The sequence below is a fragment of the Saccostrea echinata genome, unplaced genomic scaffold, assembly GCF_033153115.1.
Source record: "Saccostrea echinata isolate AGI-Se365-2 ecotype Australia unplaced genomic scaffold, CSIRO_AGI_Sech_v1 ptg000062l, whole genome shotgun sequence".
Taxonomy (NCBI): domain Eukaryota; kingdom Metazoa; phylum Mollusca; class Bivalvia; order Ostreida; family Ostreidae; genus Saccostrea; species Saccostrea echinata.
The window spans coordinates 7,128,751-7,150,334 of NW_026889811.1; the positions used below are offsets into that span (position 1 = coordinate 7,128,751).

The 21,584-nt window shown below is 33.5% G+C and overlaps 1 protein-coding gene across 2 annotated transcripts in view; it reads right to left on the minus strand.

Moving 5' to 3' along the window:
• LOC133175487 (ATP-dependent RNA helicase DDX1-like) overlaps positions 1 to 21,584 on the minus strand; it is a 145,826-nt gene that overhangs the window by 92,861 nt on the left and 31,381 nt on the right. For both annotated transcript variants that reach the window (XM_061310587.1, XM_061310588.1), the window contains 7 exons: positions 18,408 to 18,466; positions 17,168 to 17,191; positions 16,686 to 16,738; positions 11,367 to 11,427; positions 5,736 to 5,834; positions 4,926 to 5,066; positions 1,963 to 2,037 (listed from right to left, as the gene is read on the minus strand). In XM_061310587.1, the coding sequence (XP_061166571.1) occupies positions 1,963 to 2,037; positions 4,926 to 5,066; positions 5,736 to 5,834; positions 11,367 to 11,427; positions 16,686 to 16,738; positions 17,168 to 17,191; positions 18,408 to 18,466 (512 nt within the window). The remainder of the gene's footprint in view (positions 1 to 1,962; positions 2,038 to 4,925; positions 5,067 to 5,735; positions 5,835 to 11,366; positions 11,428 to 16,685; positions 16,739 to 17,167; positions 17,192 to 18,407; positions 18,467 to 21,584) is intronic.

Genomic DNA, 21,584 nt, shown 5'->3' on the forward strand with positions numbered 1-21,584 from the left:
CTAATTTGCTTTTGCACAACAGTATTTCGGACTCGAAATAAAGTATACTTTTCTTAATTATAGTATACTGCAATTGCTGGTATATTTACATGCATCTTCAACTACACTGAAGAATTGCAAAGTGCCGATTTTCATCATCTCGCTAGCTTGCCTGTCTCCGGGAGTGGTTTCCTGAAATATGTCAATCCCCAACGACTCATTTACACTTAATAAAAATTAATTATCAGCAATCTAAATGACAGACACAGACGCTATGGTTCAAGACAGTACACATCACTCTCCAGGGAAGGTAGCATGAATTACTCGGAATCCATTGTCAATATCACAAGATGTATTCCCCCTCTAACAGCTACAACTTTTGTAAATTCAATCATTCACAGGTTTTATTATGGAGTTCCCCTTGCTCTTGGTGATAAGAAAAAAATAATTCCAGTTGAATGGTTGTTCCATTGTGATAAAAGCTTTGTTAACAGAGGATAAAATCTCACATCACCTCTTAAACCCACAGAAGGTTGTTGACGTCTTCAAGATAGATAATGTGTCAATGAGATGCCATGCAGAGATTATATACTAGATGCCTAAACCAAGCTTTAATGATTATGGCTCTGTCATCTTGATTTTCATCAATCATCTTTTTTTATTTCCCTAACCATTTTTAAATACGGTATATTTGTATACATATATAGGTAACTCAACTTTTCCCACTTTCACGACTTTAACCCGATATCTCAGACTTTTGTTTTTTTTCTCAGTCCCATCAAGTTCAAGTTTACAAGGTTTGACTGTAATTTGTGTTTAGATATGAGGCTAAGAATTCTTCCTCTGAAGAACGAGTCTGGATGCTGAATAGCCTCTACATTGCAGTTTACAACAACTTAATGTAAAACCCTGATTTGACCTTGAGTTGTTCACTATTTAACTTTGATCTGGAAATCAGTAAGCTTCCTTTAACCATGTACATAACTCTATGGCAAATGTAAGACTGAAAATCAAACATTACTGTTCATTAATTTTTAGCAATTAGTAGTCTTTGATATGATGTTCTCCTTTAACTGGATTTTGGATAATATACATTTATTGCATGATTGTGAGGGAAATATGAAGAATCATTCAGCCAAGGAGGGCTTCGCCCAAGGGGAATATGATTTTTCTTGGCTGAATAATTCTCCACGTTTCCCGAACTTTCATGCAAAAAATTGTTTATTATACAAAAACAAGAAGAGCCTTTAGAAATACACACAAACTTTCAAATTCAGCATCGCTCTAAAATTCACTTTCAGTTTTAAAGTAAAATTTCTGAAATACTTACTGAAATCCTTTGGACACTAGTCATTCCGATTTCTTTGTTTTGTTTTTTTAAGCATCCCTATTAAAAAAGACTTCTCTCGGGAGTTTTCGTTCAACGAACGATAAGTATCAAGGGAAAATGCACGAAGTATCCTAAGAGGTTGAATATGACAAACAGCATGACAACGACAGGGAAATATGAAGTTTTATGGCCCTGGGTAATGATCTAATGTTCCTTTTACATAAATAAGAGGTTGAAGACCTTAAAGAAAAGTCAGACAAAATGCATTGTCTCTGACTTAAAAAGAAGTCTTTTTAAATAAAACCACAACCATGAACTTTCAAGAACAAGATTGAATGTCTTCCTAAATAAGAAACGCTAGAAACAGTCGTGAACAAAGTACACTAACTTTAATTTGAAGACTTAACTAAGAACCATCACTGATCTGTTATAAAGTTATAAGCAAACTTCAAAAGGTTTTAATGAAATTCAAAAAAATTTAATGTGCACTAATGTAGATATTTTGGTAGGATATTTCTTATTTATTTAGGTGACTGATTTTTGTTTCTGTGTGTTGCTCGTCAATCCTAATTTGGCAAAAGTAAATATAACCATTGTATAAAATGTATTTTCTGCATCCCACAAGCTTCCTAATGAATAAGTCTTTATCTTACCACATGGTGGACAGTTTCTGGCACTGCATCCTGCCCTTTCAGATCAATCCAGGTCGGAAAATACATCAATCTCTCCTGAAAAAAAATGTAAAATGTCCAAATTATCTGAAGTAAAGCAAAATTCTTGCACAAACCATTCAACCTTCAAGACATTTATTTTACGCTTTGAGGGTCCATTACCAAGTTTTTATATTTTTCATTTCCTATGCATCTCTGTTACTTTCTGGTATAAAAACCACAAGTTTTCATTTCAGAACCCATATATCTCATCCTCTTCATTTCTTTTCTATGTCGTGTAGGAGTTATGTGGAAAGATATTAAAATCTTTATTACATGTACTATTACTCTTTTTTTTTTTAATTTGAAAATTTCTTTCCAAGCCCCAAGACCATATAAAGAAAACAAGAGGCCTATGGGCCACATCGCTCACCTGAGCATATTCGCTAGGCAAAAGCACAAATCAGTTCAGTATTGAAAAGAAAGGGGGGGGGCTTGAATTTTAAACTACAAAAAAATTCCCATATATTCCTTTGTAAAAATTTGATCCCCCATTGTGGCTCCATCCTATCCCAGGGGTCATCATTTGAACAAACTTGAATCTACACTACCCTAGCTTCCATATCAAAATGACTAAACATAATTTTCAGTTCTTGAAGGAAGATATTTTCCTATATGTTCCTATATAAAATTTTCGATCCCCCATTGTGACCCGACCTTATCCCCGAGGGTTATCATTTTAACAAACTTGAATATCTACTCTACCTGAGGATGCTTCCATATCAAAATGACTAATCATGGCTTTGCAGTTCATCTTCAGAAGATATTTTCCTATATATTTCTATTTGAGACTTTCATCCTCCATTGTGGCCCTGCCCTACCCCCAGGGGTCATGATTTGAACAAACTTGAATCTACACTATCTGAGGATACTTCCAAAAAATATGATCAATCAGGGCTTTGCTGTTCCTGAGAAGATTTTTAAAATTTTTCCTATATATTTCTAGGTAAAAGTTTGATCACCCATTGTGGCCCCACCCTACCCCGGGGGTCATGATTTGAATAAATTCGAATCTACACTACCTGAGGATGTTTCCATATAAATATGACTCATCATGGCTTTGCTGTTCTTGAGAAGAAGATTTTTAAAGGTTTTTCCTATATATTTCTATGTAAAACTTTGATCCTCCATTGTGGCCCCACCCTACCCCCGGGGTCATGATTTGAACAAACTTGAATCTACACTATCTGAGGATGATTCCATATAAATATGACTCATCATGGCTTTGCTGTTCTTGAGAAGAAAATTTTTAAAGATTTTTTTCCTATATATTTCTATGTAAAACTTTGATCCTCCATTGTGGCCCCGCCCTACCCCCGGGGGTCATGATTTGAACAAACTTGAATCTACACTACCTGAGGATGCTTCCATATAAATATGACTCATTATGGCTTTGCTGTTCTTGAGAAGAAGATTTTTAAAGGTTTTTCCTATATATTTCTATGCAAAACTTTGATCCTCCATTGTGGCCCTGCCCTACCCCCGGGGGTCATGATTTGAACAAACTTGAATCTACACTACCTGAGGATGCTTCCATATAAATATATCCAATCATGGCTTTGCTGTTCTTGAGAAGAAGATTTTTAAAGGTTTTTCCTATATATTTCTATGCAAAACTTTGATCCTCCATTGTGGCCCCGCCCTACCCCCGGGGGTCATGATTTGAACAAACTTGAATCTACACTACCTGAGGATGCTTCCATATAAATATATCCAATCATGGCTTTGCTGTTCTTGAGAAGAAGATTTTTAAAGGTTTTTCCTATATATTTCTATGCAAAACTTTTATCCTCCATTGTGGCCCCGCCCTACCCCCGGGGGTCATGATTTGAACAAACTAGAATCTACACTACCTGAGGATGCTTCCACATGAGTTTCATCTTTCCTGGCCCTGTGGTTCTTGAGAAGAAGATTTTAAAAAGATGCTTTTAATTTTTTACTAATTCTTTATTATCTTCCCTTGAAAGAGGGTGTGGCCCTTCATTTGAACAAACTTGAATCCCCTTTACCCAAGGATACTTTGTGGCAAGTTTGGTTGAAATTGGCCCAGTGGTTCTTGAGAAGAAGTCGAAAATGTTAAAAGTTTACAGACAGACAGACAGACGGACGTCGGACAAAAAGTGATCAGAAAAGCTCACTTCAGCCTTCGGCTCAGGTGAGCTAAAAATCAAGCAAAAATTTAAAGTTTCTATAACTAATGAAATAATTTGGAAAACTAGAGGTACTGTGAATAATGAGCTCACAAAATGATAACTCCACCCCCAACCCCCAGCTCCCATATGAGTAAAATGGCAAAGTCCCATGTTTGCTAAGGGAAACTCAATATATGTGTCTCATCAAAATGTAAAATAGATGGTCACAATGGCACTACGTAATAAAGATTCTGTGAATGTCTCATTCAATTTTTGTTCAGTGGTATACAAGTTGTGGATAAGAGATGGGTTCCCCCAAACACAACAGACGGATGGACAGATTGTTGGACAGACACTCCCATCACTGTTTTCCCCCACTTTTTAAGCAAGGAGTATAATAAAACAAAATTTTGATCACGTTTGTATTTTGAGTAATATATGAACCTCCAAGTTTTTAAACATTTATTAAATAGAACCTTAGTTATGGTCTCGAGACCAAGTTTCAGACATTCAAGGATCATAACTCAAATAATTATTCTATTTTTAAAAAAAACTCAAAACACTTGATGGTCATTCAAAGGTCAAAGAGCAAGCAAGATTTTGACATACCCAAAATTAGTTCAATAATTTCAAAAGAAAAGCTTAAATGATAAAAAATTTATGCATAATGGATGGAAACATACATAGCAATAGATCATGTAAGCAGCTCAGGAAATTATTTCCCCCCATTTTATTGGTGACTCTTTGGAATCTTAGCTCACATCTGAAACTTACAGCCATTTTCTTGACATCAAAAGAGTGCAGAGTAGCTGAGCAGACGATCATCTGAAGACGCTTGCCATCGTTAGTGACCTTCGGGATCTGTTGGTGAAGTCTGTTGATCATCTCACCATAACCAGCAGACAAAAGCCCATCCTTAAATGGATATATTTTAGGATCAAGTTAAATCAAAGTGCCTATAAGGGACTGAAAGACGAGATCAAATTAATTCAATTTCATGGTTTTATAGACTTTACAAGTGTTGCAGATTTTAGTAGGGTTTAGACACTTGCATAAAAAAATTCAAAAATTTAAAATTAAAACAAAATTTTAAAAGAACTGTGACATACAATGCCAGGACAATCCCCAAAATTCATGGAAAAGTTATATTTTTCAAAAAATGTGTTTTCAGTATTATCTTTTACACATCTGAATCATTTATTTTATTAAAAATTTATTGATAATAGTTAATACATTCAGCTGGAGCTAGTAAAAATTTACCATTTCAACAAAATCATTTTTGCTACTTTTGTTTTGTTATTCACTATCTTTTCTTAAAAATATATTTCTCCATATTTGACTCTAAATCAAACAAGTAAAATTTTTCATTAGGCAGTAAATCGCTTGATGTCATGACTTCAATCAATACTTCAGCTAATGCATGTAATATACAAAGTAAAATCAAGAACTCTATGAACCACTTTTAATGATTGTTGCAATCGAGTTGCATTAATTAAGTTTCGTGACTACATGCTTATCTGCATTTGGAATTCATTACCAGAGACATTTTCTTCTGCTTTAAAAAGTATCAGAAGGAAGACTTACTGCCTCATCAAGGACAAAGAACCTGCACTGATGTAGGGCCAACTTTCCCGTAGATATTAGGTCCTCCAGACGACCTGGGGTTCCCACCACAATGTCAACCTGTAATTCATTAAGAGTGTTAAAACATGATCAAATACAAAGTCAGCTTTCAGATAAAGGAGAAAACTTCAACTAGAACTGGGAAACTAACAACCACCACCAACACTCCATGCAGGGGAAACTCAAGTAAGGGCAAAAGTGCATACTTTCAAAAAGCTTTAAAAAAAACTCTACCATTTCACAAAAAAAGAAGAAGAAACAATAGGCCCAGGGGCCACATCGCTCACCTGAGCACTCTGGCTAGGAAAAAGCAGAAATCCATTCAGTCTTAAAAAGTTTAAATATAAAACTGGTTGGGGGGGGGGGGGGGGGGAGGTATTTGAACTAACTTGAATCTAAACTTCATAGGGATGCTTTTGAATTAATATGACAAATAATGGCTTTGCTGTTCTTAAGAAGAAAATTTTGATTGATATATCCTTTGTATTCCTTTGTATGATCCCCTGTCATGGCCCCTCTATTATCCATGGGATCATGATTTGTCCAAATTTGAATCTACATTACCTGATGATGCTTCCATTTAAATATGACTAATCATGGCTTTGCTGTTCTTGAAAAGAAGATTTTTAAAGATGTTCCCTATATATTCCTATGTAAAACTTTGATCACCCATTGTGGCCCCACCCTACCCCTGGGGTCATGACTGGAACAAACTTGAATCTACACTATCTGAGGATGCTTCCATATATATATGACCCATCATGGCTTTGCTGTTCTTAAGAAGAAGATTTTTAAAGATTTTTCCTATTTATTCCTATGTAAAACTTTGATCCCCCATTGTGGCCCCACCCTTCACCCAGGGGTCATGATTTGAAGAAACTTGAATCTACACTACCTGAGGATGCTTCCATATAAATATGACCAATCATGGCTTTGCTGTTCTTGAGAAGAAGATTTTTAAAGATTTTTCCTGTTTTCTTATGTAAAACTTTGATCGCCCATTGTGGCCCCACCCTACCCACGGGGTTTATGACTGGAACAAACTTGAATCTACACTACCTGAGGATGCTTCTATATAAATATGACCCATCATTGCTTTGCAGTTCTTGAGAAGAAGATTTTTAAAGATTTTTCCTATGTATTCCTATGTAAAACTTTGATCCCCCATTGTGGCCCCACCCTACCCCAGGGAGTCATGATTTGAACATACTTGAATCTACACTACCTGAGGATGCTTTCACATAAGTTTCATATTTTCAAGCACAGTGGTTTTTGAGAAGATTAGATTTTTAAATGATGCCATTAATTTTTCATGAATTCATAATTATCTCCCCTTGGAAGAAGGCGTGACACTTCATTTGAACAAACTTGAATCCCCTTTACCCAAGGATACTTAGTGGCAAGTTTGGTTGAAATTGGTCCTGTGGTTCTTGAGAAGAAGATGAAAATGTGAAAAGTCTACGACTACGACAACAGACAACGGACAAATTTCAATCAGAAAAGCTCACTTGAGCCTTCGGCTCAGGTGAGCTAAAAAAACATACTGGAAATCCTTTGTCCTGATTCTTGTTGATATGCAACTGGTTGGTGGTTGTAACGCTTTTTATCATGGTCAACCTCAGTGTCAAGAGTTAAAAAGGCATGATCATTAACTTCTGATCTAAGTGACTTGACTTTACTGAAACAACCAATCTAAGAATCATGACAGATCAGGTCACACAATTCAGGTCACACAATCTTTGTGTCAACTATAACCTCCCTGATGCCCTGTGACCTTGAACTTGTCTGAATGACCTTTTTTCAGTGTTACTACAAAATTATACTATGATCATAATGAACCCAAACATCAAGTATGATTTTCTAAAATTATTCTATTTCAAAGATATTATAAGGACAAAATTTTTACATTTTAAGCTAGTGATGTTGACCTTGTCCAGATGGCACACAGGGGTGTTATACAGTCAGAAGAAACTTTTGTGCCAAGTATAATCTTCTAATGCTTTTCTACTTCAAAGTTATGGCCAAAGCAAGAATTTTACATTTCTGATAACTATGACCTTGACCTTGTCAAATGTCATGTGTAAAGGTCAGGACATACCCTTGTGTCACAAGCAACCTTTTTTCTCAAAAATAATTTTCTATTGTTTTCTCCATTTCAAAGGTCCTTTGAATAGAACAATAATATAATACTTTTACAAGAGTTCTATAAACTGAACCAAACTGCAGTCTCAGTGTCACCAAAAAAAAGATGCTCATGGAAGAATAAATGCTCCACACTTAACTGACTCACCAGGTTAAAATGAAATACCTGAGTTAGTACATCACATATAGGTGCAATGGTTATATGAAAAACTAGGTCTATTGTTGAAGTGAAAATAAAATTCATAGACTTTTTCTCTTACTCTCTCCACTTACAAAGGAACTATGAAGGGTACAGTTTGAAAGATTTGCACATGAAAGTAAACAGGAGGGACAAACAGGTAGAGGACAGATAAACACAATTGATTACTAAGGGAAACAAAAATTTTTTAAGCTAGGCCCTTAATAGTTTTTTTTTTTGTTTTTTGAAGTGAAAGAAAGTTTTACCAATGACAGACCATCTAACATTATATTTCTTAGGAAAATTAACACAAAAGGCCCATGGGCCACAGGGCTCACCTGAGTCAACATGGCCCTGCTATTCTTCATCATCTGTTTTTTTCTATAATTCTATGAAAAAAAAAATTGATCACCCACTGTGGCCCCAGCCTTCCCCCACAGGTCATGATTTGAACAAATTTCCATCTATATTACCTGAGAATGCTTCCATATAGATATGACTAAACATGGCTTTGCTGTTCTTGAGAAGATTTTTTGACTATATATTCCTCTGTTAGTTATATTCCCATTGTGGCTCCACCCTATCCCCCTCGGGTCAAGGCTTGAACAATCTTGAATATACACAACCTGAGGATGCTTCCATATCAATATGACTAACCATGGCTTTGTTGTTCTTGAGAAAAAAGATTTTTTCCAAAATATTCCTATGAAAAAATTTGATCCCCAATTGTAGCTCCACCAAAACCCCGGGGGTCTTGATTTGAATAAAATTGAATCTACACTAATGAAGTTTTCACCTAAGTGTCAACTTTTTTGGCCCAGTGGTTCTTGAGAAGATGATTTTTAAAGGATGCTGCCAAATTTTCACTAATTCTTAATTATCTCCCCTTGAAAGTAGCTGTGACCCTTTATTTGAACAAATTTTAATCCCCTTCACCCAAGAATGCTTTGTGGCAATTACGATTGAAACTGGCCCAGTGGTTCTGGAGAGGTTAACAATGTGAAAAGTTTACAGACAGACAGACTACAGACATAATGTGATCAGATAAAGCTCACTAGAGCTTACAGCTAGGTGAGCTAAAAACTTCAGAATCTGTTTTGACATTGTGCAATGTCAAATGTATTCAATATTAGGCTTATAAATATTGGAAAACAAACCCCCTATGGTAAACACAAACAACCAAAAAAAAATTAATACAGGATTGATCAAATTACCTTGCAACACCTTAGAGTTGCATATGAAGTAAAGAAAACAAATAAATTATATGAAATGAAAGCAAGTCCATCGTACATGAAAGCACGTTGAGCCAGAGAACTGAAATATATAGCCCCAATTGAATGCAGCAAATTGTTTTTGTAATTTCATCTTCCTTTGGAATATGACTTGGATAATCAACTTCCTTTGGAAATAAGCTAATCATTTCCTTTTTTGCATTCTTCCTTTTTTTCATTATATTTTCCTGTCAGTTCAGATAAATATCTTGGGGGACAGGCATAAATTGCTTACAGAATAAGAATATGTCACTAGACATGTTACTGCAATAATCACTGATGCAGCCATAAGACATACACAACCTTCTTTATCATAAAACTGTCAACTATTTCCCATCGCACCCGACAATTTCTAAATCATACTGTTCTGATCAAAGACTACACAATTTTTCGCTCGATCAATTTTCATTGTATCTTAGGCCTTTCATGACCAAAGAAGTGAAAATGGACCATAATGTTTATATCCAACCAATAATGGAAGAGTGATTTGAAATCAATACCAATCAACATTTTTATGGAAATGTCGCTGCAATAAACAACACCAAAATATGAGTTTACATAACCACGGTTTTAGAAATCTCAATGGCTAGACTATAACAATGAGATATTTACGTAAATCTTACATTAAGATAGGATTATTTGGCACATTTAATTAAACACAAGATAAATAAGAACAGGAAAATGAAACATTAATCTTTTAAATGCTTACAGTAACAAAGTAAATAAATTGTCCAGTTTTTGACAATGTAAGATAAGTTTGAAATATTGGTTAATGCATGTCTTAAATAAAGAAAATAAACAAATTAAAAAAGAGAGCATTTCAAGATAATACAGATTTATGAGGTACATGTACTCATTATGGTGGTAAATAAATATTTCATAAATGTTAATTAATGAGAGTCCTCTAATATACTGTATTGCTTAAAATCCTCTTCATTTCAATCAATATGTGTGGGGTTTTTTCTGTGTTTAATTTACATCTCAAGCAAATACACTGAATGAAGGAAACTTTTTTTTTTCATCTAAATTCAGAAAATATTCCCTTTCATAAAGAAACAGATCAAGCTTAAATATGAATTGAAATTTAGCATGTACATTGCTATGTTAAACAAGTAATGCTGAAGTTCTCAATAACCGATATCAAATCCTAGAAATTTGAGATCAAATTTTATAGAGACAGTACAGCGCATCTCATCAAAAAACAGACTTGATAAAATTTTCCGATAGGATTTGGAATTTTTTTCCTCTCATAAAATATATTAACTTTCGGAAAATTAAAGGAATTAATTCAGAATTCACGTGGTACAAATAAACACAACTAAGATTGTTCTGTTTTGTACAACCCTTGGATTTCCAGCAGATTCTAATAAGGTTAATTTTGTTTGAGGAGAGATATTCATGTTTCTCAAACTGTTGACATCAACTTTATACCTTATTTCTTAATGATATACTGGGTAAATTTGACTGAAAAGAAAACACAAACACACATTTTGCAGCCATACTGTCACTTTAAGGACAGACGATGCGTTCCTCAATAATATATAATTTTTTCTAAGATTTTGTCATTGAAGTATTGGTACTTTAACATGTTAACTCGCAAAAAATTGAGGTACCTTACCAGGCATTTGTGGAAGATACCAGAGCATGGTTTTCCTATAAAATCCGTTTGGAAGAAACTTAATTAGCCAATAACACATTTTTTGGTGTTTCATTTTTTTTAAAGACAATTAGAAATCAGTTTTTAAATCAGAAAGTAATTAAAATTTTTAATATTTTCCACATAATTCGAAGGTATACAAAACAGATATTCGAGGAACGTATCATCTGACCTTAAGATTGTCTTAGTGCAATGTCAGATATTAGGTCCTGGACATCAGATGTCACATCTTCATATATCCTACATGAATATCAAGGCCAGAAGAAGCAAGGCAAATATCAATTACATTATCCTTCATTTTTCAAGTCAGATATCCAGAATTTGATATCAGATATCATACTTACCCCTTTTTCTAGTGTTTCCACCTGATCTCTCACATTGACACCACCAATAATGAGCAATTCTCTAAGAAAAAAAAAATTGTTTTGTACAAAATTTTACATGAAAAAAAATTAGCAACTCTTCTGTTCAAATTCAAATATATGTATTACTAAAATCATTGATATTATACAATTATGGAATCCTTCAGTGGTTAATATGTTTTGACATTCACCAGAAAAATATCAAACCATATTAACCACCGAAGTACTGTGAAATATTTACATTTCCAATGTCTTTGTCCAAGATAAAATTACAAATTGTAAAAATACTTTATTTCTACATAAATCTACTGGTTCATTGATAGGCGCGGTTAAAAAAAAATCACGTGCGGGGCGTGACAAATAGAGACAGAAGCGGGGCTATTAGCACGGGAATTTGCAGAATCAGGAGCATGTAAATATAAGGAATAACTGTCAAATTTTTTGGATTCATGATGATGATCAATAGATTGGCTTGCGTGATAATTTTATGCATAAACGCCTTCGGCGTTTATGCAAATTATCACGCAAGCCTCTCAATTGATCACATCATGAATCCAAAAAATAAGAAAGTTATTCCTTAAATCACATATTTCTTGGGGTCAAATTTTCAAGGTTTAAAGAAAAAAATTTTGTTTTTAGGGAATTTGATTTTGCGGTTGGAAAAATGTCGAGTAGTTAGTATATGAAATTTTACATTGACATGAATTTGTGGGTCTCTATATACCTCAAAACAATGAAAATTAACCCCAACCCCCACCCCCGGAAATAAGTGATTTCACAGTAGTCCAAAATCGTTTTATTATATAAACTGGTATTGAATTAATAAGCTTTGAAGATGATGATACCATTTTCATAAACGAACTTCTGTTGCAGAAAATTTTGAATTTGTACTGAATACAAGTTAAAACCTCGCTGTTTTACTTTTGTAGTCTATAAAACATCAATTCCCATCAAAATATTTAAATAAAAATTTAGTGAAAGGCTAGCCTAATATTTTTCCTGCTGAAATGTCAAGCTGGGTCCACTGTGGCAGCCATTGCTTACAATGTTACTTGAGGCTACATTTGTGACATAACAACTTCCATTTCATGTGCAGTGACCATCCGGTGAATATGACTTCAAATCTGATTAATATGAACTGTTTGCATTTGCATAGATTATGTAAGAACTATAAGTAGACTAATGTAAATCACTTTTTATTTGCGAACACTTTATTTCCACATAATTATGTGAGACTGCCTGCTCGTGAAAATCAAATTCTCAAGTATACCTTGGAATTATTTTAATTCATGGGAGTTTATGTTTGTGGGCAAGCAAAATTTTACTTGTTCATGGGGACGTAATTTCGTGGGTTACCCATTTATATGATAGAATCAATGAATCAATAAATTTACAAAATAAACATTTGTGGGAATGTAAATTCTTGGGTAAGGGTGACCCATGAAATCCACAAACAGTGGTCCCCCAAATTCAATGATGATTCCACAGTATTTTTATCACTAATGATTAAAAAAAAAAATAACCAAATTTGCAAAAATTATGTCTCATTTATAAACATCAAATGACAATCTCACAAAAATAAGGTTTGGGAAAATCTGATTATCTACTGTATGTAATAAATTTATGTACAATTAATTTATTTATAATAATATTTAAAAAAAAAAAAAAAAAAAAAAAAAAAAAAACCATAAAACTTATCAAAAGTTCAGTTTAGTAAAAATGCATCATGGACCAAAACCATTCCTTTAAAGTTTACAAGAAATCCTAAATCCCCAAATACCAAAATGCAAAATTCATTACTGAACAGTCAAATTAAAAAACCATTTGAAAAATGTAGTCCAGACACTTGGGAATGTTTCATGAAAGGGCAGAACAGAAATCCTCTTTAACTGCTTTATATTGTATAATTAAACAAGTGTCTTGGGTTCCAAGACAGTAAAGAATTCCACATTTTCTCCTAAGAGTAATTCTACAGCTGTCTGATGATTTTCCCAAGATTCAAATTCAATACAATACTTCATTTCATGGAAAAATAACTTTCAACAGGCCGTGGGGAAATTGTGTTAAAGCTTACTGTGCACAAGATTGAACAGATCTAAGTACAAAATTCTCAACTGGAAAATAAAACGTAATGCTCAGATAATACAATTAAACAAAGTACCAGAATAATTTTTTTTAAACGAAATTTTAAAAAGTGAGAAACTGAATTCTTGGAGAAATCTCAAACACTGATTAAAGGTTCCTTGTTGATCAAAACGTTCCATAATAAGATGGTTTAGTTTATCAAAAGAATTTGAGATAATCATGTCTCTCTCAAAAGATGAGACATACTAGTTTTGGTATGGTTGTCTTGACTATCTGTTCATCACAAACATAGGTAATCAGAGATTACAGAGCTCACCTCAACGAATGTTGTCTTTAAGTAAGGGAAAGTCCAACACTAAACTAATAATCTAGGAGTGTGCATCCCTAGATGCAACATTTATGCAATTTTGGTCTGATAGGGCTTGCAGTTACTTAGGAATAGACTTATCTGAAAACTTAAATCTAGTCACTCATCCAGAAAATGTAAGTCAAATCCAGCATCCGAAGCAAGTTTTGAGATTTTTCGCCCCTTGATGCATCATCCATGCAAGTTTGGTCAATATAGGGTTTATAGATACTTGGAAATGACATCTGCTCCAAAAACTTTAACCTGGTCACTCATCCATAAAATATAGGTCAGATTCAGCATCCGAAGCAAGTCAAGTAGTGTGCATCCTTAGATGTATCATCCATGCAAGTTTGGTCAATATAGGGCTTATAGTTACTTGGAAATGACATCTGCTCCAAAAACCTTAACCTGGTTACTCATCCGGAAAATATAGGTCAGATCCAGCATCCGAAGCAAGTCCAGTAGTGTGCATCCTTAGATGTATCATCCATGCAAGTTTGGTCAATATAGGGTTTATAGTTACTTGGAAATGACATCTGCTCCAAAAACTTTAACCTGGTTACTCATCCATAAAATATAGGTCAAATTCAGCATCCGAAGCAAGTCCAGTAGTGTGCATCCTTAGATGTATCATCCATGCAAGTTTGGTCAATATAGGGCTTATAGTTACTTGGAAATGACATCTGCTCCAAAAACTTGAACCTGGTCACTCATCCATAAAATATAGGTCAGATTCAGCATCCAAAGCAAGTCCAGTAGTGTGCATCCTTAGATGTATCATCCATGCAAGTTTAGTCAATATAGGGCTTATAGTTACTTGGAAATGAGACCTGCTCCAAAAACTTTAACCTGCTCCAAAAACATTAACCTGGTCATTCTTTAGCTGAAACTGCAGCATCTGAAACCTTGACTGGTACAATAAAACACACTAGAAGCATCCTCCATGCATCTCTGACTAATATAGGCCATAGAAGTACTTGAAAAGAAAACTGCTCCAAAAACCTTAACCTGGGACGCCGACGCTGAGGGTATTACATAAGCTCCCCCAACTTTGTTGAGGTGAGCTAAAAATGTTTCCAGACCAAAGCTCTTGAACCTTTGTTTGGAATGGATTCAAACTTTATTATTTACATTTGCAAAGATTTTCTTAGATGAACCTATTGAAGAGAAAATATGTTCAATTCTGTATGAACTTATTAGGGGGTCAGAAGTCATGGCGTGAACGAATCACACAGCAAGACGATATCTTGTCTACATATTTCTGTCACAGTGACACTGGTTTCGGAACTTCTAAGCCATTAAAGCGATGAAAAAGATAAAATTATTGAAACATATATTTTTTTTCATTCAAAAATGATCATTAGATCTTTCTTCGGTGTGAAGAATGTTTCTAATTAACCTAAAATCACGCTTACCTTTTTAACCCGAAATTCCTTTGAAGGTATGTAACAAACTGAAGACGATAGCACCGCTTTTGACTTCATATATAAAGAACTCATACAATAATAGTAAGATTATTCCCAGTAGCAATCATTGTTTTTCATTATGAACAGATATTTGCTGAACTGGACTGCTGAACATCAACGTAAGTATTCAAATGTTGGAGCGAGGCGAACTCTCAAGACCAAACAGCTTCTAGGTCTTTGCGCGTCACATAGCAATACGGCGGACCGTTCGTGTAATAAATGCAGTTCTATTCAGAATAATCGTCTCAAATGTAAATAAAAGTAATAAACAACAATGTTAAAAAGTTCACTGGGAAATGAACTTGGTTGGTATGTGATCAAATCTTCGGGCTTCACAGGATTTGATCTCGTGACCAACCAAGTTCATTTCCCAGAGAACTTTTTAATATTGTTGTTTATTTCTTAAGTATGTTGTTGCCTATAACCTTAAGGTATGTCAGGATCCAAACTCAAGGCTATATCTAAAAGATCAAGGTGAAAGGAAAATAATGAAATGCTGTCTGAGTTATATCACTCTAGAACCCTTGACTGTATTACATTCAGACTAGTTTGTTGTTGAAAATGACTTGTTGTGACATAGGACTTAGATATATAACATGATCTGAAGTCAAGGATCCTAATTACTCGGCTGCTAATTACTTGGCTTCCCAGCTACTTGGCTGCTTTAAAGTTGTTTTTTTTTTTTGTTAAAGACAGTATGCTACAGTATTTAAAAATTAAGAATGGAATAAGAAGGATTAACATATATTACAAGGATATCTTTGTAAATTTAATTCAATATCAATTTTACTACATTTTTCCAGAATACTTACTATTTTGTACTTTTGTATATCAAAATGGTGGATGAAAAAAACATTGTGAACAATCTTTTGATTGTGATGCTTTCATTTGGAGTCCTCTGTTGGAGTTAACATACGTAAAAAATACAAAAAAAGCTGAGATATCAAGTGAAATAATCTGGAGATATCTCAATATCTCGTAGATATCATAAAGAAAGTCAGAATCTGTCGACTGTCTTTGAAAAAATTATACAAAAACATGACGATCTCCAATGCAATAATTTAGCAGGGAACTATGTAACCAGTGGACAGCAAACATTCTCTAATGTTAAATGATCAGAACCAAGATAAGAAATTTTGGTTTAAATGGAATGAATAAAATACACTACTTCAAACTTTTAGAGAAATAAGACACCAATGCAATATATTGCAATATCTATTGCAATATGCTATCAAATATTGCAATATATCCCAATATAATTTTTCTGGCAATACCCACCCCTGTTTTGTACAGTACATATTTTAACTTTAGTATAAGCAAGACTCTGCTATAAGCATGTCCAGTATAAATAGGTTGACTGTGGTATTCATATAGGGTGATTTTTAAATTTTACAGTATTACCTGATTGTGGGATTGCTGAGATGAACTTTGAACTTTTGGATCTGGTTGAATGTCTAGAAAATGAAATGAGTTCAGATTTCCAAAAGGAAAACTTAAAGTGTCAGTTTCTATACAATGTATGGAAACAAACTTCATCAAAGAATAATATTTATGTTGTTTCTAACTGAATTTTTAAATGAATAAATGGAACAAATTTATACATAAATCTTCATTTTTTATGAAATCAATTTTTGACATTGCATAGCCATTAAAAAGACACAAGAGACTAATAACCATTCTCAATGTTTTAAGATTTGGTTCAACTACAAAAAGAATTTTAAAGTAACTTGAAAATCATTTTTTAAATTTGGATTTATTTCTGAAAAGACCTAGCTGTACCTAGAGTAATCAGGTTGCTTCAAACTGTATGTGACTGGGTACATAAAATAAAATAATTAAGCCATATTTATGAGGTCAAAACTATAGTTGTACGTTATCGTTACCTGATCGGCAAGTTCCCTGGAAGGCTAAAAAAGAAACAAAAATTCCATTATGAAAGAGAACATTCTGATAAAATTTTGGTAAAATGTCACAGGAGTGATTTCAGAAAGATAAAATTTAAGGACAAACATGTTAAAAACAGGGATTTTTTAACCAAGATACTTTAACCATGTTAATAGTGGGATATGGAGATATCATAATATTTTACATTACAACCACATTGACAATAACAAGACCTTGAGTGGGTGCAACGAGGCCAATATTCCCATGAAATCAACCTCTCATAAAACACAAAATCACAGCTGGAAAAGGCAAATTAAAAAGATTCTTAAATGATGAAAGACCTATTGCTTGGACTAAAATGAAGACATAAACATTATATTGTATCCGTGGTAGGTGTAATGAGTAAACCCCCCTTTCAGTTCCACAGGAACATGGTGCAGGATGTCAAGGCAACCTGATGGATCAAAATAGCTCACAAGGATGCAAAATTAGGAACAAGATACCATTAAGACCCTTGTAGAATGTAATAAAATCCTTGACAAGATGAGAATTATAGAGGAATTCATACAGACACTCCTCCTCACTAGATAATAAAGAAATAAACTGCCGAGTTTTGCTTTCTTTAACCTACACGGTCTACTATATCAAAAAGTTTCAAAGCCTTTTCCTTGAACTTTTCTTCTCATCTATTTTCTATTCTTTGGATCACATACCCAAGAAACTTAAATTAAATTTAAGTTCTCTGTCTTCAAGAGAACCCATTACATCTACTTGGATGCTGCTAATGTATAAGAGAAATAGTTTGTATGGGTGATTAGAGCTATTCCTAGTCAAACCAAGAGTTTACGTTTTAATTTTTTTGTACATTGACCCTCCCAACCTTTAAAAATAATCAGGTGTCTTCCAAATATCAAAGCTATGAAAAATATGGAAACACAGTCTTGCTACAATTGAAGAGAATGTATGTTTAAAGCAAGTCCTGCTATCATAGTTAGCATTATGGTAAGTTTTTTTTAACATAATCAGTATTTTTTAAATTCTGTATTAAAATACAGCCCATACTTTTCTGCTGTAACTATTTTAATATCCTTTTAGTTAAACATGTATGATTAAACTCTGCAAAAATGAATTGAACATCCTGAAAGCTACACTTGAAAAGTTTAAGTCATCTTTCTAATATGCATTCAATTTGGCTTTCAGTAGTTGTTGTTGGTTGGTCACATGATCAAGTCAACATACCTCAATAATGATGGCCTGAGGGGCATTAGGGGCTGGCTTAGCATTGACAGCTCCATGTGCTAAAAAAGAATACAATAAAGACATCGTTAAGTCTGCACGATTTGTCAATCACATCTGAATTACAAAGTACTCATTCTTCAATTCCATAGTGTTACACATCCCTGTATAACAAATTCAAGAAAATTGTCGGAAAATAGCTCTATGCATTAAATAGTTATTTATCACTCATCTTCTGCCACTGTTTGTCGAAGCAAATGTGAGGTAAACTGGCACCCTTGGCCGTTACATTAGAACCCACTGGAGCCAACCAAGGATTATTCCAAGTTTAAAAAAATTACTTTCCTTACTCAAGGGCATGGAATGCAGGCCTATAACAGATCAAAAAGCCAAAAGAAATTCTTGAATTTGCCAATTTGCAAATCTGCTTGAGTAGCTTAAATCACCTATCAACTTTTCTATGATAAAATCACCACTATTTTGTAACAAACTGAAGAAAAATGACAAATTTCTGCATCTCCTACAGTAGAAATTGAAGTAATATTATAATCACTGAATTGAATACTGCCTGAGAAAACTATACCTCAAGTATATCATGACTTTATTAATGAGGGAAATGCATATGGAAAATACTGTGCGTGTACATAAACTGGTGTATTCAAAATTTAGCGCAATCACTGGGTATGGACTTGTTGGCGAATTCATGAATTAGCTCTATACATGTCCTCGCCAAATATAGTATTTACAAATGATTTCTTAGCTGTATTCATGAATTTGCACATCGTCTGCGCCAAAGCCGCTAAAATATGAAGCCCGCTTTTTTAAGTACACATACAGTACATCACTTCTGTTTATTGAAAAAAATATAAATTCACAACATTTTGTTATGGGTACCAATGAGAAGACTATCAGTTTTGATAAACTTCCCTACATTGCCTCTTGGAATTATTTTTACTCTTTAACCAAAACCAATGTTATGTTATGAAGGGAGAGCAGTTTTTGCATGGATTCTTCACTTTCACATCAGAATATTATATTTTTTATATGGGATGAATTAAGGAGGGATTCTTCTCATAAGAACACTTATTTCTTATATTTAAAAATCATTGAAATTTTCACAGAATCAAGAAGACAATATCACTAAGTGATGGTACCAATTAGATTAAATTTGACCGTTGTATATTAGAGGCAAGGTCAGGTCAAGGTCAGTACCTTTTCCCTGGACATTAAGATTAAAAAATTACAGTTGCCAATCATGCGATGCCTACTTCTATTTCAATAAATTAAAATGTTTTTCTTTTTGCATAAAGAGATATTACCATCTAGGGTCTATAAGATGATATTACCAAATTGACATAAATAATTTAACTAAAATGGATATTGGCTAATCCGAATTTTCTCTATTTTTCTTGAAATTTTAAGATATTTTAGTTATTTTTATATGCTTCCTATATTTAAATTTTTCTTATTTTCACATATGGTAAAGTTGTCACATAAAGATACAAAATGATATAAAAACAAAAAGTTTTGACCATGCATTTACTAAGAAAGAAAGAACACTTTTTATGGATTTTTGGCTCAAATCTGAACTTAGATTGGAAGCTTTTAAAAGCTAACATAATTGTAGTTTGTTTGGAAAATCATATTTATTTGATATATTTTAAAACTTTAGTCCCTTATTATTAATTTAACATACATTTAAAAATTTTCTCCAAGTCTTTGATTGTGTAAAAATTATAATTAAATTCATAATTATTTTGAGAGGCAGAAAAGAAGATATTTTCATACGCCTCCATTCCGCCAAAAATATAGTCCCTGCTAGATTTCAAACTCAGTTTACCATTTCTATTTAAAGTTGTACAATTGTGATGAGGAAAGAAAAATATGATCTTTTAAATCCCTTACATCTAAATATATAAAACATATAAGTAAATATACTTTGAATATTTCATCTAGTCAGAAACCAGACAAGATTTATCCCTCCTTAAATGATAATATGTTCCTTCCAATTCTGAATTCATATAAAAATAAATTTACACACAAAAATGTTAAATTTTGACCAAACAATGTCAAACAAATTTGCTTTCAAGAAAAATGATGTTTCATTATATGCATGATTGTAGGATAGACAATTCTCCACTGAGGGAGATGATATCTGGAAATTCTAGGACTTAAGCCTTGCCTATGAAGGGAATGTAATAATAATCCCCTTTGACTGGCTGATTGATTGTACGTTGTTTAACATCCCATTATTTAAATTTTTCACTCATGTACAGACATCACCCGCCCAAAGCGATTTGCCACAAATTTGACCCATGAATGGAGCTAACAGCTAATATTGAGGGTTCTTTGTTGTGCCTGTTTTTCAAGGTCTCATCCGAAGGACTTGTGATTTTTACTTCTAATGACAGGTGCTTGGAGAAGGAACAGCCATGATTTAACTATCACGAACCTTTTAGGTTTGAGGCAGTGCTAGGAACAAGCCTCCCAATCACAAAGCGAGTGTCAAACCACTATGCACTATGGTATATCCAAACCAGTGATCTCTGACAATGGGATCTTTTTCTCCTACATACATACATATATATATATATATATATATATATATATATATATATATATATATATATATATATATATATATATATACAGTGGAGCCGCGGTAATCCGGACGCTTCACCTTCCGGACGATATTTTTTGGGAACCGATTTTTTCCACGTTATTCTGTATCATTAATCCGGAAATTCGCGTTCCGGATCCGGACGGTCAATTTCTACTACAAAACGCAATATTTCATTGAAAAATGACTCGTTTATCCAGATGGTAATTTTTCGAGGAACGATTTTTCACACCTTTCTTGCAGTAGTGATAATTATTGTAAAAACATTGTCTGTGGAGTCAGTTTGAAGGCGGTTACCTGTGACCTCTAAACAATAGCGTCTATAATCAGCTAAAACACACGTCTTTTATATTATAAAGCCCGAAGAATTTAGTTTTTACTGTGCATTACTTAAATTGCTAACGTATATAAATTTATGGGAATTTTGGAGAGTTGTAAATAAAATTTTTACTGAATAATAAATCACAAGATTTTGTTGTGGTATCGAGTTATGTAAGTTTATCAAAATACGATCGTACATTATTTGAAACTTTTTTAGCTCACCTGAGCTGAAAGCTCAA